Raw genomic sequence first — 18,021 nt, forward strand, 5'->3', positions numbered from 1 at the left:
GCATTTACTTGAACTCATAATAAGCTTGCTATTTCTGCTGTGCATAATAAGCTTGCTATTTCTGCCGTGCATAATAAGCTTGCTATTTCTGCCGTGCGTAATAAGCTTGCTATTTCTGCCGTGCGTAATAAGCTTGCTATTTCTGCCGTGCGTAATAAGCTTGCTATTTCTGCCGTGCATAATAAGCTTGCTATTTCTGCCGTGCATAATAAGCTTGCTATTTCTGCCGTGCATAATAAGCTTGCTATTTCTGCCGTGCATAATAAGCTTGCTATTTCTGCCGTGCATAATAAGCTTGCTATTTCTGCCGTGCATAATAAGCTTGCTATTTCTGCCGTGCATAATAAGCTTGCTATTTCTGCCGTGCATAATAAGCTTGCTATTTCTGCCGTGCATAATAAGCTTGCTATTTCTGCCGTGCATAATAAGCTTGCTATTTCTGCCGTGCATAATAAGCTTGCTATTTCTGCCGTGCATAATAAGCTTGCTATTTCTGCCGTGCATAATAAGCTTGCTATTTCTGCCGTGCATAATAAGCTTGCTATTTCTGCCGTGCATAATAAGCTTGCTATTTCTGCCGTGCATAATAAGCTTGCTATTTCTGCCGTGCGTAATAAGCTTGCTATTTCTGCCGTGCATAATACGCTTGCTATTTCTGCCGTGCGTAATAAGCTTGCTATTTCTGCCGTGCGTAATAAGCTTGCTATTTCTGCCGTGCGTAATAAGCTTGCTATTTCTGCCGTGCATAATAAGCTTGCTATTTCTGCCGTGCATAATAAGCTTGCTATTTCTGCCGTGCATAATAAGCTTGCTATTTCTGCCGTGCATAATAAGCTTGCTATTTCTGCCGTGCATAATAAGCTTGCTATTTCTGCCGTGCATAATAAGCTTGCTATTTCTGCCGTGCATAATAAGCTTGCTATTTCTGCCGTGCATAATAAGCTTGCTATTTCTGCCGTGCATAATAAGCTTGCTATTTCTGCCGTGCATAATACGCTTGCTATTTCTGCCGTGCATAATAAGCTTGCTATTTCTGCCGTGCATAATAAGCTTGCTATTTCTGCCGTGCATAATAAGCTTGCTATTTCTGCCGTGCATAATAAGCTTGCTATTTCTGCCGTGCGTAATAAGCTTGCTATTTCTGCCGTGCATAATAAGCTTGCTATTTCTGCCGTGCGTAATAAGCTTGCTATTTCTGCCGTGCATAATAAGTTTGCTATTTCTGCCGTGCATAATAAGTTTGCTATTTCTGCCGTGCAAAGAGCCATCTGGAGCACTACATGGCAGGAAAAAGTGCTGTCCTCCAGTTCTCTAGCAAATGGATAATATACTTGCAAAACTGATGCCATAGGGGCCGAATTATCAAGCTCTGAATGGAGCTTGATGCCCCTGTTTCCAGGCGAGCCTTCAGGCTCGCCGAAAACAGCAGTTATGAAGCAGCGTTCTAAAGACCGCTGCTCCATAACTTGTCCGCCTGCTCTGAGGCTGCGGACATCAATCCGCCCACTCCTATACGTTCGGGCTTGATGACACCCCCTGCTAGCGGTCAATTGGCTGCAAATCTGCAGGGGGCGGCATTGCACAAGCAGTTACAAGAACATTTATCGGTATTTATTGATGTGCGGCAGACATGATATGCTACATCGTATCATGTCCGCTCGCACTTTCATAAATCGGCCACATAGGGGCCTATCTATCAAGCTCCAAATGGAGCCTGAGGGCCTGTGTTTCTGGCGAGCCTGCAGGCTCGCCAGAAACAGCAGTTATGAAGCAGCGGTCTAAAGACCGCTGCTCCATAACCCTAGGCGGACACACATCGCCGGAATTCAACCCGATCGAGTACGATTGGGTTGATTGACACCTCCCTGTGATTGGCCGTGAGTCTGCAGGGGGCGGCTGGTGCAAAGCTGAATACGGACAGCGTATTGCTCTCCGCATTCAGCGAAGTTTGTCGGACCTGATCCGCACTGTCGGATCAGGTCCGACATACCTTTGATAAATATCCCCCATAGAGTGTTCCAGAAATGAGCTTGCTCCTAAGCATACATTCCTGCTTTTCAACAAAAGATATCAAATGAACAAAGAAAATTTGTTAATAGAAGTAAACTAGAAAGTTGTTTAAAACAGCATGCTCTATCTGAATCATGAAAGAAACATTTTGGGTTTCATATCCCTTTAACTTGAGCAGCACAATAGCGCTAATATTTATGCGCTTCACTTGTAATCATGCCCTTTATAGGGAATGAAAGCTTGAGCTGAATGTCCCGTTGACTAATAGGTTCTAGGTAGAATACATGAAGCCTCTTCCTAATTCAAATGTGAGCATGTTGCAAGTGCCTAATTTACTAATAATGAATAAGTGATACAGTGGTGTGTGAGTGTATATACTATGTCACTCCAGTAAGATATCCAATATGTTTAACCCTACAATTGTCCAAAAAAGTATCCTATCACTGCAGCCTATACATAAAAGGTTTGTAATGTTTACCACACATTCATTTGAATGAACAACAAAAGCTTTAGGAGTTCTGTGTATTTTTCAGAACATTTTGCTATATACAGTCAGTATAAGTATATGCCCGTTAATATACCACTTTATCATATGTAACTTATCAAAGAGTTAGAATTATTTGTAGTTAAAAGCTATTAATAAACAACTCAAAATGAAAATGCGTTCTAATCCTTACATAAAATAGCTGTAGCTACAGCAAACATTATTCTTTTTATTCATTTATGTATTATTTTTTGCATTTAGCATCTGTACTCAATGCCCAAAAGCAATCCTTCCTCAGGAGGGCCGTCTCATGGTGTGGTGTACGGAGTTGTACAAAGGGCTGAGGACAACCATCAGAATGAAGTTGTTGTCTATGAATGGTCAACTAACCAGCTTAAAGAAGAGATGAGCTATATTAAAGATGTGAGCAGCTAAACATACTTATGTTGATAAATGTGTGATACTCGTATAGCTAAAAAAAAAATAAAACACACTTCCCCCCCCTTCTCTCTCTCTCTCTCTCTCTCGTCCCCTCTCTCTCTTTTATATATACATATATATATATATATATATATATATATATATATATATATATATATACTGTGTGTGTATATATATATACATACTGAAGTTCAATAAAATTATGGGGGGAGATAAAAAACTGAAATTAAAATCCTCCATGTCTCAAAATTAAATCAATGTAAATATTTGCATAGGAAATTAGCAAAAAAAAACGAGAATTTGCATATCTAATTTGCATATCTTACCCAAAATTCTCTTGTGCATTGGTAACATTGTATATGAAGTATTTCTGGGAAAAAGCAAGCAGGGATTCTTGCCTAGATGTGCTATGCACATATTTACATTGATTTTATATATATACTGTATATGTATATGTGTGTGTGTATAGTTAGAGAAAAAGTTACTAACACTCAATGTTTAAAATTTTCAAGTAATTTCTAATTGGAACTAACTGGTAGAATACGGTTTGTATTGTTCTGGTATTGTTCTGTACTAGGCCATATATCAAAATTGTAAAAACCTCTTAAATCCTTCAACTTTTTTTACATAAATGGCAGCCCTCCACAGAATCATTGTCCTGTATGCAATGTTTAATTTGTATATTAATGAGGGAAGTGGGTGCTCCAATGTGCATACACAGTTGAGGACATATTAAATCACATATGCACTAACTTCCCAACATCAGATTCATCCCAAATGCAACTGCTTTTTTGTTCTGGCAGTTTATCTTGATACGTCATAGGCAATAACACAGGCTCTCAATGCGCATCAACAGTTCCATATAGATTCCCAATGTGCATGTGCATGTCCTCCATAATAGGACCTGTGTAATGACTCCCAAAGCGTATTTGGACACGGATCACTTTTTAACCCCTTCGTGACCACAGCACTTTTCACTTTTCTTACCGTTTGGGACCAGGACTATTTTTACATTTCTGCAGTGTTTGTGTTTAGCTGTAATTTTCCTCTTACTCATTTACTGTACCCACACATATATATACAGTTTTTATCACCATTAACCCTTTAACGATGTTACGGCATTGTATTCCGTTCAAGAAGACAACCTAAGGTATTAAAAAAAGTGGTGATTTTTTGATAAAATAGCAATTTAAGAATACACTGAGAATGTTAAGGGTTACTGCCAAATAACACCCCGATATGTGTTCAGTAACATCTCCTGAGTACAGTGATACCACCCATGTTTAGGTGTGTCAGATTTTCTTGCTGCTAAAAGGCCTTATTTGTAGGGGCTGCATTTCAGTTTTCCCAACTTGGAATTTTCACATCTGTCATCATGCACCCATGTCCTATTTGGGACATTTCTGAAGCCGGTCATTGTAATTTACCCCATCAAACCATATATTTTTGAAAAGTAGACACCCTAGGGTATTTGGAAAGCTGGTATTTTAACACTTTCCATGCACTTATTTAACCACCAGTCTTTGTCAAACTATTGGGTAGTCATTTTTTTGTGTTATTTTTCACACACGTACTTTAGGCATGGATTCTCAGTTCCTGTACTGCCAAAAAACACCTCAATATGTGTTCAACAACATCTCCTGAGTACAGTGATAGAACCCATGAATAGGTTTGTTGGGTTCTCGGGGGGCTGAAATACCTTATTTTTAGGGGGAGCATTCCAGTTTTCCAACTTGGAATTTTCACATCCCATGCACCCATGTCCTATTTGGGACATTTTTTAAGTCGGCCAATGTAATTTACCCCATCAAACCATATATTTTTGAAAAGTAAACACCCTAGGGTATTTGAAAAGCTGGTAATTTAACACTTTCCATGCACTAATTTAACCACCAGTCTTTGTCAAACTATTGGGCAGTCATTTTTTTGTGTTATTTTTCACACACGTATTTTAGGCATGGATTCTCAGCTCCTGTTATACCAAAGATGATATGTGTTCAGCAACATCTCCTGAGTACAATGATACCACCTATGCATAGGTTTGTTGGCTATTTGGGGGTGCAATTCCAAACTTCTGACATGTAATTGTGATTTTTTTTTTTTTACATTTAACATATCTTCTTTGCCTATCTTATTATTGGGGCCTCTTTACATACTCTGATGTATTTGCTTGCCATGAATGTGCATATATTTGAAAAGTTGATACCCAAATGTACTGTATATAATGTACTGTAATATGTGTGTTTTGATGTCTTTGATGCAACTGTTTTAGCCCAAAAAATTGGACAAAGTGTATGGTGGTAATTTTTCAATTTTACTTTTTACACACACATTGCTTTTTGACTATGATTTAGGAGAGATTGTTGTAAGTTAGTGCAGGAAAACACTCCAGGTTGTTTGCCGCAAGACCTCCTGAGTACACCCATGCCCCCATGCATAGGTTTACCCGGATTTTGGGAAGGTTCATTTAGAATTGTATGACTTGTAATTTGAGTTGAAAGTGAGAGTATTTCTTCTGATAGGCCTATCTTTAGTTTGGGGCCTATTGCATACCCCAGTTTTATTTATTGCAATGAATGTGCATATATTTGAAACTTTGACACCCCAAAGTATTGTATATGGAGTGCTTTGATGCCTTTGATGCAACCGTTTTAGCCAAAAATAATTAGAGAAAGTGTATGGTGGTACTTTTTTTAACTTTTTACGCACACATTGCTTTTTTTTTTTTTTTTTTCCTTTTTATTGTTTTTATTGAGGTTATGAAATGAAACAAGTTACAGTCAAAATTTCCAAAGCAAATATGGTCATACAATCAACAATGTTTACATTCAGTACTATTTTGGCGTTACAGAACTAACCTCAAGTTTTCATTTATACGAATACTAGGATATCCCCTTTTAAAGTTAATGAAGTTTGCGCTAGAGTGGTATCCCCTAGTGACAAACGGGGGCCACTCTTGGACCCCAAAATACAGTAATGACCTATACGGGGAGTAACTGGGGAGAAAAGATTAATTGGGCCACTCTTGGACCCACTGTATTATAGAGAACAGCAGATAATTGATCACAATAGTTAAAGCTTATAAAAGACCGCTGTGGGCTAGTCCAAAAGAAAATAAGAGTATAAGTGCATAATGCTATTCAGCACCATTGTCTGTAAAACTACTGAAAATGGGGCATTCAGAGATATTCACCTGTAGGAGTATATGGCAAACATTGTTCACAACTAAGCACCAACCAAGGAATATGTACATAACTCAGATATTTCCAGGCCTAGCAGATTCAGAGGAAAAAACAAAAACAAGAACATTTGTCTATGTTTTAAGTAAACTACTGCCACTAAGCATAGATATCACTGTCCCAAACGAACCTAACAGTGGACAGACATATATGCAGTTGTGAATAGACAGCGTACAAATTCAACTAGCGTAACTACCTGAAACTGACACAATAATATACCAGATATAATTAACTGTAGTTATATGTTTATCATAGAGCTTCCTGGAAAAAACAATATTAAAATACATAACACCCACGGGACTGTGCTGGAGCCCGTTGGCCCCATGTATATGATGATACCGTCCCAGGGATGCTGAAACAGGTTAAATTAAGGCATGATTTAACTCCAAGTGCGAGATAGGGAGTGAGCACCGTGTACAGTCCTCTTAGTCTTTATGAATGGGGATTAGATGTGAATGTACAGATCGCGGCAATGAATTCCAGGGCTTATGTTTTGAGAAGGTTATGTCTCTAGTAGAATCAACTAGCAGGGCAGTTCTAAGTACTTAGTAGTTCTGTCGGCAGACAGAGTAGTGTCCCAGGCTAGAAGATCAGTTCAATAAGAAAAGGCTCTATCCTACCCCTGTTTTCGGCATTCGGCCATCTGGGAGGTATTGGATCCGCCAAAAACAGGACCATCGCTTCTGAGGAGCGCAACTTCCAAAGCTCCCTATCTTGTCTAATGTGAGTAACTTGTATAGCCGATCAGTGGGATGCTGTCGGTCCGGCAAGTCACAGAGTGGGGCAGAGCGTTGCAGCGGCTTTATTGTTTGTGTACTCACATCACTTCTAGGGATTCCCAGGCGCATCTGTTTCAGCCCGAGAACACCGCGTGTCCTCTCAGGAGACCCCAAGCAGTTTGCTGGTCTGCGTGCTTCACCCACTATGGGACGCTCTGCCAAAGGTTGTCGCCAGAGCCCAGATGCGTCACTCAGGTCAGTCTCAGTGGTAGCTCCGTTATCGTCTGCAGCTACGGAGCCCGGCACCAGGGATATCAGGTAGTCTCCACCCACTGGGTCCACTATGGTTGCGGGAGAATTTTCATCCTGCCTGGTTGTCAGAATAAGGTGTTTTGAAGGCCGCACAGTAGGTTTTCGCGCCAATGAAGTAGTTGTTTGCATCCGGTTTTCTCTAATGGCTGTGCACATCTGTGATAGTGCCCCAAAGCTGTCTACAATAAGATCCGACAGGTTCCGGCAATGCTTATCTAATAGATCAGCCATTAAGTTCTCAAAGTGCTGCCACTTAGGTGTCATATTGCCGTTGGCAAAGCAAATAATAGAAGATATGAAAGTATCCCCAAGAGTCTATGTGCTGTTTGGCAGAGATAGAAAAGATCAGCTTTAGCAGTTATGCAGTAAACAGCCGCCAACAGGGGGCTGCGCGACAGTGAATTCCCGTGTGGGAGTCACTGGGGGGTTTTGAAAAGGCCTCAGCCTTGAAATAGCTCCGGTAACAGTAGGTGCTGCACGATCCTAGGAAGGGAGGCAACAAATGAAAGATTAACTTTTCAAAGTCTTGCTTCCAACAATTTAAAGCCCAAATACTGGCTATATCTTTCAATATTCTGTAGTTTCAGCAGGAAGGTGTGAGCAGCAAACAGTTTTGCGTCCAGAGATGGCCGCCGCCCGGAAGTTCCCCCACACATTGCTTTTTTACTATGATTTAGGAGAGCCTGTTGTAAGTTATTGCAAGAAAACACTCCAGGTTGTTTTCTGCAAGACCCCCTGAGTACACCCATACCCCCCAATGCATAGATTTGACAGGGGTTTTGGTAAAATACAGCACCAATTTTAGAACTTATAAAAAATAGAACAGTAAAAGTAAAAAAAAACAACAACAAAAATCAGTAACAGTAAACGTAACCAAAGCCACCCCCCCAAAAGAAAAACACAACAGCAAATGCCAGACCCCCTGAGTACACCCATACCCCCCAATGCATAGGTTTGACAGGGGTTTTGGTAAAATACAGCACCAATTTTAGAACTTATAAAAAATAGAACAGTAAAAGTAAAAAAAACAACAACAACAAAAATCAGTAACAGTAAACGTAACCAAAGCCACCCCCCCCAAAAGAAAAACACAACAGCAAATGTAAAATACATAAATAAAATATTTACCAGTGTATGATACCGCTTAAAGCAGTCCCCAATGCAGAGTCCAGGCTGTCCAGGGCAATCAGGACAGTAAAAAGTGGTGTCATTTCTCTGCTCTCTCTTGGTACAGACTCTGCATTTTTTCTGAGGATTCTGCTTTTCCGTAGTAGGGGGGGATTTTAAACATAAAATGGGTAGCCCCAACTCTGCTCTCTCCCATCACTGTCCGGGGAGCAGGTGCATCTTGGTACAAAATCCCCAAAATGATCTGGAGCTGAAACTGTAAAAATGTCAGTTTTCATTTTTTGAACAACAAAAAAGCGTTGTGGGTTGCAATCTGCATTAAGTAAATTTCAACCTTTTTGTACCAGGCTGTTGTCTTCCACATAATTAGGTAGGGCTGCAGCAGCTGATCTGCTAGATCAACCCCACCCATATGCAGGTTATAAGCCTTGATGCACACTGGCTTCACTTTGCTCTCAGCTCTGCCACGTACAGAGACCTCCACAGTCCTCTCTGTGTGGATGGTGGTAAGAAGGTATGCATCCTTCTTGTCTCTGTCTTCTTGTCTCTGTCCTCTTGGCGCAGAGCTGAGGTCTCCCCCCTTCGTAGCCGGGTGTGTGCAAGTTGTCCTGGGAAACCTGCACGGTTCTTTCAAATTGTACAGCAAGCTACTGTATTAAAGCAATACAGTAGCTTGAACAAAAGGACACTAAAAATTGTCTAGATACAAGTGGTACCCTTTGTTCATCAGGGGTAAAGTCAGGTCCCAGACAATCTTGTCAGTGGTTCCTATATGCTCTGGGCAGCCTGGAGGGTCAAGGTAGATATCTTTTCCCTTGTACACCCGGAAGGCCTAAGTATGCCCAGTATTGCTTTCACAAGCTTATACACCTTTACTCCATACCTGGAGCGCTTGGAAGCAAAATAATGCTTGAATCCAAACCTTCCCTTATACTTCAACAGGGTTTCATCAACGCATATATTTCTTCCAGGTGTATAAGCCTCTGCAAACCTGGCAGTAAAGTGGGTAATAAGCGGGCGGATTTTATACAACCTGTCAAACTGGAGATGCTCCCTAGGGGGGCACAGGCTGTTGTCGCTGAAGTGCATGAAATGTAAAATCATTTCATACCTTTTCCTCAACATACTCTGGGAGAAAATGAGGGTAGAGCAAATGGGGCTACTGCTCCAGTAGGAGCGGATGGAGGGTTCCTTTACGATGCCCATCAACATAGTCAATGCCCAGAATTTTTTAAATTCTGGCACATCGATGGGGGCCCATTCCTGCTTCGCCAAAAAAGTGTCAGGCTTTGCAGCAGGGAACTGATGGTCATGTAAATTAATTTGGGCAACAATGTTCCCCAATACATCATCGCCCAGAAACACCTTCATAAACTGTTGGGGGCTAAATCCTGCCACATCCACATTGATGCCAGGATTTGCAGTGAAGGATGGGATTTCTGGCCTCTTGTGATGAGACGTTACCCACTCTTCAGCAGCAATGGCAGCTGGAGCAACACATCTCCTTCTGCCAGGGGGGCTAGCAGCCACAGATACATCACTATCAGTTGAGACTGTGGCGGATATTTATCAAGCTGTCAACCGCAAATATGCTGGAATTCCACAGTGTAATTGTTGCAAGCTTGATCCGACCTAGTTATCAAAGCCTACAGACCGGCAAAAGTTGAAATCTGTGACGTAACATACGATCCGCCGGTCTCAATCCAACACAGATCGATGCTTACGCCATTACAGATGTTCGAATACACATTCAGTACTTTTTAAAAGTTTTCAAATAGTTAACAGGTACACTCGTGGCTATTCCAGGAATCAATGGGAGTCTGAAAGCAGCGAAAGCTTATGTTCGATGCTGCCAGGTATCCCCATTGATTTATATGGTAGAAAACAAGTAACGTTTACACCTAACACCCTAACATAAGCCCCGAGTCTAAACACCCCTAATCTGCTGCTTCGACATTGCCGCCACCTACATAATGTTATTAACCCCTATCCCGCTGCTCCCCGACACAGCCGCAACTAAATAAATGTATTAACCCCTATCCCGCCGCTCCCGGACCCCGCCACCACTAAATAAACATATTAACCCCTAAACCTCTGGCCTCCCACATCACTACCATTATCTAAACCTATTAACCCCTAAACCGCCAGCCCCCCACATCACTATAAACTAAATTAAGCTATTAACCCCTAAAACTAACAACCCGCTACCTTTACAATAAAATTACAACATCCCTATCTAAAAATAAATTTAAACGTACCTGTAGAATTAAAATAAACTAATTACATATTAAAAAAATCCTAACCCTACTCAAATTATTTTAATATACTATTAAAAATGACTAAATTACAAAAAAATAAACGCTGAGTTACAAAAAATAAAAAAAACCTAAATTACGAAAACAAACAAACCACAGTATCAAAAATAAAAACAAATTACACCTAATCTAACAGCCCTATCAAAATAAAAAAGCCCTCCCCCAAATAAAAAAAAACTCTAGCCTACAATAAACTACCAATGGCCCTTAAAGGGGCCGTTTGCGGGGCATTGCCCCAAAGAAATCAGCTCTTTCACCTGTAAAAAAAATACAAACACCCCCCAACAGTAAAACCCACCACCCAACCAACCAACCCCCCAAATAAAAAGCCTATCAAAAACCTAAGCTCTCCATTGCCCTGAAAAGGGCATTTGTATGGGCATTGCCATGGAACAGTCAATAGGATTGAGCTCAATCATATTGGCTGATTGGAACAGCCAATAGGATTGAGCTCTCATCCTATTGGCTGATTGGAACAGCCAATAGGATTGAGCTCTCATCCTATTGGCTGATTCAAACATTTCAGCCAATAGGAATGCAAGGGACGCTATCTTGGATGACGTCACTTGCATTCAAGTTCCAGTTTACCGTGGCAACTGTACTGAAGAGGAGCTCCGCACCGGATGTCTTCAGGATGGACCCACGCCGGATGGATGAAGATAGAAGAGGCCCCATGAATGAAGACTTCGCCGGATGAAGATGGAAGAGGCCGCCCGGATGAAGACTTCTTGCCGGCTGGATGGATCCTTCAAGCGGAACTTCAAAAACTGTAAGTGGCTCGTCGGGGGTTAGTGTTAGGTTTATTTAAGGGTTTTTTGGGTGGGTTTTATTTTTAGGGTCTGGGCAGGTAAAATAGCTAAATGCCCTTTTAAGGGCAATGCCCATACAAATGCCCTTTTCAGGGTAATGGGGAGCTTAGGTTTCTTAGATAGGCTTTTTGTTTGTGGGGGTTGGTTGGTGGATTTTACTGTTGGAGGATGTTTGTATTTTTTTTACAGGTGAAAGAGCTGATTTCTTTGGGGCAATGCCCCACAAAAGGCCCTTTTAAAGGGCCATTGGTAGTTTATTGTAGGCTAGGTTTTTTTTATTTTGGGGGGGCTTTTTTTATTTTGATAGGGCTGTTAGATTAGGTGTTAATCGTTTTTATTTTTGATACTGTGTTTTTTTTTTCTTCATAATTTAGTTTTTTTTATATTTTGTAACTCAGCCTTTATTTTTTTTTGCAATTTAGTAATTTTTAATAGTATATTTAAATAATTTGAGTAGGGTTAGGGTTTTTTAATATGTAATATAGTTAATTTAATTGCTAGTATAATTTAATTGTAGGATAATAGTTAGGGTAGGTTAATTAATAGTTTAGAATTAATTTATTTTAATTCTACAGGAAAGTTTAAATTTATTTTAAAATAGGGATGTTGTAATTTTAATGTAAAGTTAGCGGGTTGTTGGTTTTAGGGGTTAATAGCTTAATTTGGTTTATGGTGATGTGGGGGGCTGGCGGTTTAGGGGTTAATAGGTTTAGTTAATGGTAGTGATGTGGGAGGCCAGAGGTTTAGGGGTTAATACATTTATTTAGTGGCGGCTGGGTCCGGGAGCGGCAGGATAGGGGTTAATAACTTTATTTAGGTTGCAACGGGGTCCGGGAGCGGCGGAATAGGGGGGGTAATACAATTTATTTAGGTTGCAACGGTGTCGGGAAGCGCCGGTATAGGGGTGAATAACTTTATTAAAGTTGTGGCGGGGTACGGGAGCGGCGAGATAGGGGTTAAACATTTTAGTATAGTGGCTGCATTTAGTGACAGGGTATAAATAAAGTTGGTCTCGATAAATGTTCCTCAAGAGCTGGGACAAAAGTAGAAGTAAAATGTAATTTATATATGTATATGTATTAGTTGATTCTTTAAAGAACTAATGTATCAGAGCGAGAAGAAGAGCAATACAAATTACTTGGTTTTAGATACAATGTTTGTGTATGGGTGCCTCTGTTGGTTAATAAAAGGAAGACTAATTTTGAAAAGAAATTGTCTTAAAAAACAATAATTATTTATTTTCATGAAAACTATAATAAAGGTGATATATTAACTGGTGGTGATGAATGATAGATAAAACAATATTTAGAAGATCTTGATAAAGCCCTTGTGAGGGTGAAACGCGTAGAACTGAATTAACTAACTGTTTTTAAATTGAAGCTTCTTCTACATATCGGATACATGTTGGAAAGTTCAAACCAAGGATAAATATATTGCCAAAAAGGAGCCCCCTCTTTAGAAGCTCAATCCAATTAGAGTTTCCTAAATAAGAGGGCAATACACCATTCACATAACTCCAAAGACTATCTAAGGATAAAGAGGAGTTACGTTTGTTTTCCATAAATACTCCAAAGACTGTCTAAGGATAAAGAGGAGTGGCGCATGTTGCATGCAATTTACGGAATATAATTAAAGATCTTCTACTACGGCCGAATATAGCGGTCACCATGGCAACATAGAATACACTTCAATCAGTGCACTGGTAACTTTGTTAACGGCTGCTCGAATTCAGGTCACGTGAGTAGATAACTCTGATGTATGCAAACTACGTGACTACTTTGTGTACACATTGTATTGACGCATAAATTATCAACTTTGCAAAAGCACAGACTTGCATTAATACACCATATATAAGGAGCTCAGAAACAATAATCAATTTCCTAGTGCTATCTAATATATTGCATATTTATATCTTAGGCAACATATTAGGGGAGACGTCCCCTCTAAATATATCTTGTATCGAAAAAGTTTCAATTGTTTTATACTTGCATTGAAAAAAGTATTAACCATTTTATCGCTAAAAACATATGTTGTTTTATTGTTATATCTATCATTCATCACCACCAGATAATATATCACCTTTATTATAGTTTTTATGAAAATAAATAATAATTGTTTTTTAAGACAATTTCTTTTCAAAATTAGTCTTCCTTTTATTAACCAACAGAGGTACCCATACCAAACATTGTATCTAAAACCAAGTAATTTTTCTTGCTCTTCTTCTCGCTCTCATACATTAGTTCTTTAAAGAATCAACTAATACATATACATATATAAATTACATTTTACTTCTACTTTTGTCCCAGCTCTTGAGGAATATTTTGTCTCTTAGGAGCGCCAACTATAAATTATAATTTATCGTGATCATATACTTTCTGCATTTGAGGGGCAGATCTTTTAGTTTGGCTGTATAGGGGCACTGTTTATAGCGCTGCTTATATTAATATTTTTAAATAAATAAAGTTGGTAAAAAGCCGAATAGCAGGGAGATTGATGACTGTTAGTTAACAACAGTCCGATGCTCATCGTCCCATACTTGGTGCGCGGCTTATGCCGGCTTTTTTTTTATAAATATGAAGATCGTATTCAGGTCCACGGCTGCGATGTTAGGCGAGCGTATTGGTGTCGGCGAATGCAGCATAGTTGAGGCTTTGATAAATATCCCCCTGTATCTAATTATGTATCTGTGCATATGGCAGGGTCAAAATTGGGGTATGAGTCAGACATAGAGGCATCTGACTCTGACACAAGGATGGCATACGCCTCCTCAGCACAATATGTTCTCTGTGACATGATTTATTTTTATCTATCACAGAGGGGAAACAAATTACTAAAAAAATTACAACAACAAAAAATCAACACAAAATTTAAATTTAAATTAACTAAATGGCTCTGAGAAGAGCCTTTGGGTCTCAAACAAATTAGAGCAAAAAAGTGCTGCTGTGCTACTGCCAGTGATTTATAGTGATCGCTGGCAAGCTAGGGGTTAATGGCTCTGAAAAGGGCCTTTGGGTCTCACAATTTTTTTTACAAAAAAATAATTAAAACTAGCTAAATGGCTCTGAAAAGAGCCTTTGGGTCTCAAAAAAAATTATTAAAAAAAACCTTAACCCCTAAAAACATGCACAGAGAGCAAAAAAGTTTATAGTGATCACTGGCAAGCTATGGGGTTAATGTCTCTGAAAAGAAACTTTGGGTCTCACCATTTTTAACAAATATATTATCTAAATCTCTCTCTCCTAAACACAGATCTCTTCTCTCTCCCACAAAAATGCAAGTGAGGAGAGGGAGGGAGATTCACACTGGTCAGAGTCAATATTTACAAATATTGACATGATCAGACAAATGGGATATTTTATTATTAAAAATTAAATTATAGGGGCAAGTTCAGATTGGATGACCCTAGCCTGCCCCTATTTTGAGGCAGACTAGGGATACCCCCAGAAGCCCCATGATGCACTGGGCATCGCCATCTTTGAAGCCACATGAGGGAGGGAGGAGGGGGGGCTATTTTATTAAAAAATACATATATTTGTATTATTTTTTTATTTATTATGTTATTTTACTAAGTGCCTCGACCCACCTAGGCACATAGCATGCTTACAGAGCATTAGAAGCCTGCCCAATGGCTTCCGATGCTCTGCCTGACTGCTGGGCTCCACGTGGAGTAAAACCGGAAGTGGTCGTTCTGTGGGAACGATCAAAACGGAGCCCGGCAGTCAGGAACAGTATTGCAGGATGCCTCAACATCGAGGCATCACTGCAATACTGTTTGAGTGGCTGGAAGCGATCTTAATCGCTTCCAGCGCTCAGATTAACCGAGGACGTGTCAGGCACGTCCTTGGTCCTTAACTGACACCCTTTGTAGGATGTGTCTGACAAATCCTCGGTCGCCAAGGGGTTAAAGCAAAATTGCAGGAAAATGAAAATAATAAATAGATAAATAGTAGTAAGTAATTTAAAATCTTTAATATTATTATCAAACTTTATGTTGCTTAAAATTTGTAGTTAACAACAATACAGAATTTTTTGAAAGACTCAATAAAGTTTTTTTTTTTTTTTTTTTTTAAAGTTTTTATTGTAGAAGAAAAAGAATACACTTACATTGGAAATAACCATAGTATTGTACGTACAGATACTAGACATTTCGTATAATTTTAACAGCGTTAAACGAATGGTTAGGGGAGGATTGTCCATCACGAGGAGACTCACGTTAACACTAATGATTGGGGAAACTCCCCAAGGGTCAGATAATATTAACAGGCACGGTATGGAATAGAAATAGTTTGTATAAGTTAGTGGTGATACGTACCGCTTTTTGCCTGACTTTTCAATAGTTCATTATAACATTTATGTCTCCGTCTGATATCCTTGCGTAGAAAGTGCACTCCTCACAAACATTAACAACATAGAAACCTTAACATTTCAACGCATATGCCTATACAGGCAAAAACAAGAAGACAAGAAGAAGAGTGGAAAGGAGAAGGAACAAAAAGAAGGGTGGGTAAAGAGAGAGGGGAAAGGGCGAAGAAGAAAAGGGAAAAGGGAAGGTTTAATAATTTGGAAAAGTGATCCAGGTAGGGCGGCCCACCCCAGAGCTGTAGAGACTATTAGATTATTTATGAATGTAGGAGGGTCTGCCAATAAAATTGTATGTTATGGTAAAAGGCAAGACTGCCATGCTTAAAGTGTGCATATTCTTCAATCTCTAGTAGCTCAGATGTATTGTGTAGCCATTCCTGCCTAGTTGGGATCTGGGCAGATTTCCAATTGCGTGCAATAAGTAATTTTGCTCCGTTTAAATATATATTGGAGGAGTTTCCATTTGATTTTGCATATTTTCTTTGGTTTGTAATTTAGAAGGGCTGTGGTTGGGGGTAGTTCGAATTGTTCTCCCATGATAGTTTTCAAGCTAAGAATAACATCTTCCCAGAATGGGAGTAATTTCGGGCAGTGCCACCAAATATGGGCCATTGTGCCAGGAGACCCACAACCTCTCCAGCATGTGGCATTAGATTGAGGGTATATTCGTTTAAGCCTGTCAGGGGTAAGGTACCATCTAAACAGAACTTTATGATTAAGCTCCAGTAGACTCAATAAAGTTTTTAATAGACCATGCTTTCAGCGATCTCTTCCAAATGTAATAGAAGTTTTATTCCATTCTAGGTGAGAGTAACTTTGGAAAATATAAGAGAGCGCATGTTTGGTGAATATGATGAAATGAAACAAAAAATTAAAGAACTCACACAAGAGATGAAAGTAAGTAACTCATAATTGTATTTTGTTTCCTATAAAGGCCCTTTAAACAAATATGACCTATTTATTGTGATCCATCAGCTTAGTGATTAAGTGTTATCTGATATGAATTTTACTGAGCAACCCATATAACTCTATTATGTTAGGGAATTGTGATACCTGCAATGTTAGTTTGCGGTAGATTATCGATTGAGTGATAAAAATAACTTTATTGCAAAAATGGAGGTGGTATGGATTGTGCTTGAGCGATTTTAAAGAACCATAGGGCTAACATGTTTTTGTTCTACTTTTATTTAAGCCATAGGGGTAGATTTATTATGCAGCAGATGCTGCATTCTACGCCCATCGGTTCAGGCTTGTCTGAAACGTGAGTTAAGAAACAGCGGTCGTAAGACCGCTGCTCCTTAATGTCCCTGCCACCATTTAGGTGGTGGAATGAAATAATCCCCTATACGATTGGGATGATTGATACCACCTGCTGGCGGCCGCGAGTGAGCAGGGGGCGGCATTGCACAAGCATTTCACTAGAAATGCTTGTGCAATATTAAATCCTGACAGCGTATGCTATTTAGCGAGGTCGCTACAGCGAATCATGTCCGCTCGACCAATAATAAATCTGCCGCATAGTGTTTAACTGCAGCTATATACTATATGTTATGTCTTTTTAAATTTTAGTTTAATGGCATTTTAACTTGGAAAAAAATTCATAAACAAAGATCATATTTATTGAAATACTTAGGAAATATGCGGTATGACTTTCCTCGTGTTTGCCAAAATTCTGTGTATTTTAAATTGCATTTACTAATGTAATCTGGTAGAATATATAGAAATATATATCAGATGTTTCACTTGTTATTCTGTTTAGGTTTCAAATGTGCAACAAGAAGTCTTAGAGAATCATTCCAGGTCACAGTCTACAGCCTTGGACAGCTTTGGAACCATGAACAGTTCTTTGACAGCAGCATCAATTGAAATTCAGGTATGTTAGAAATAATGAATGATTCTTATGTATGCAGAATTAATGGAAACATTTCTCATCCCTAGCCACTATTTTTGTAATTATACAACTAGGGGTTTAATGATGATGATGAGAAGCCCCAAGTTTAAAGGCTTAGATTCCTTAAAGGGACATAAAACCCACATTTCATTTTTTTTCCTTTCATAATTCAGATACAACATACAAGTTTAAACAACTTTTCAATTTGCTTCTATTATCAAATTATCTTTGTTTTCTTGTTATCCGTTGTTGAAAAGCAGAGATGTAAGCTCAGGGGTGTGCACAAGTCTGCATCACTATATGGCAGAAGT

General features: G+C 39.3%; 1 protein-coding gene across 2 annotated transcripts in view; it reads left to right on the forward strand.

The window, feature by feature from the left end:
* The window catches only part of MYZAP (myocardial zonula adherens protein), a 254,337-nt gene that overhangs the window by 141,086 nt on the left and 95,230 nt on the right, over positions 1–18,021 (forward strand). For both annotated transcript variants that reach the window (XM_053717520.1, XM_053717519.1), the window contains exons 4-6: positions 2,756–2,917; positions 16,624–16,716; positions 17,579–17,692. In XM_053717520.1, the coding sequence (XP_053573495.1) occupies positions 2,756–2,917; positions 16,624–16,716; positions 17,579–17,692 (369 nt within the window). The remainder of the gene's footprint in view (positions 1–2,755; positions 2,918–16,623; positions 16,717–17,578; positions 17,693–18,021) is intronic.

This window comes from Bombina bombina, chromosome 6, assembly GCF_027579735.1.
Source record: "Bombina bombina isolate aBomBom1 chromosome 6, aBomBom1.pri, whole genome shotgun sequence".
Taxonomy (NCBI): Eukaryota; Metazoa; Chordata; class Amphibia; order Anura; family Bombinatoridae; genus Bombina; species Bombina bombina.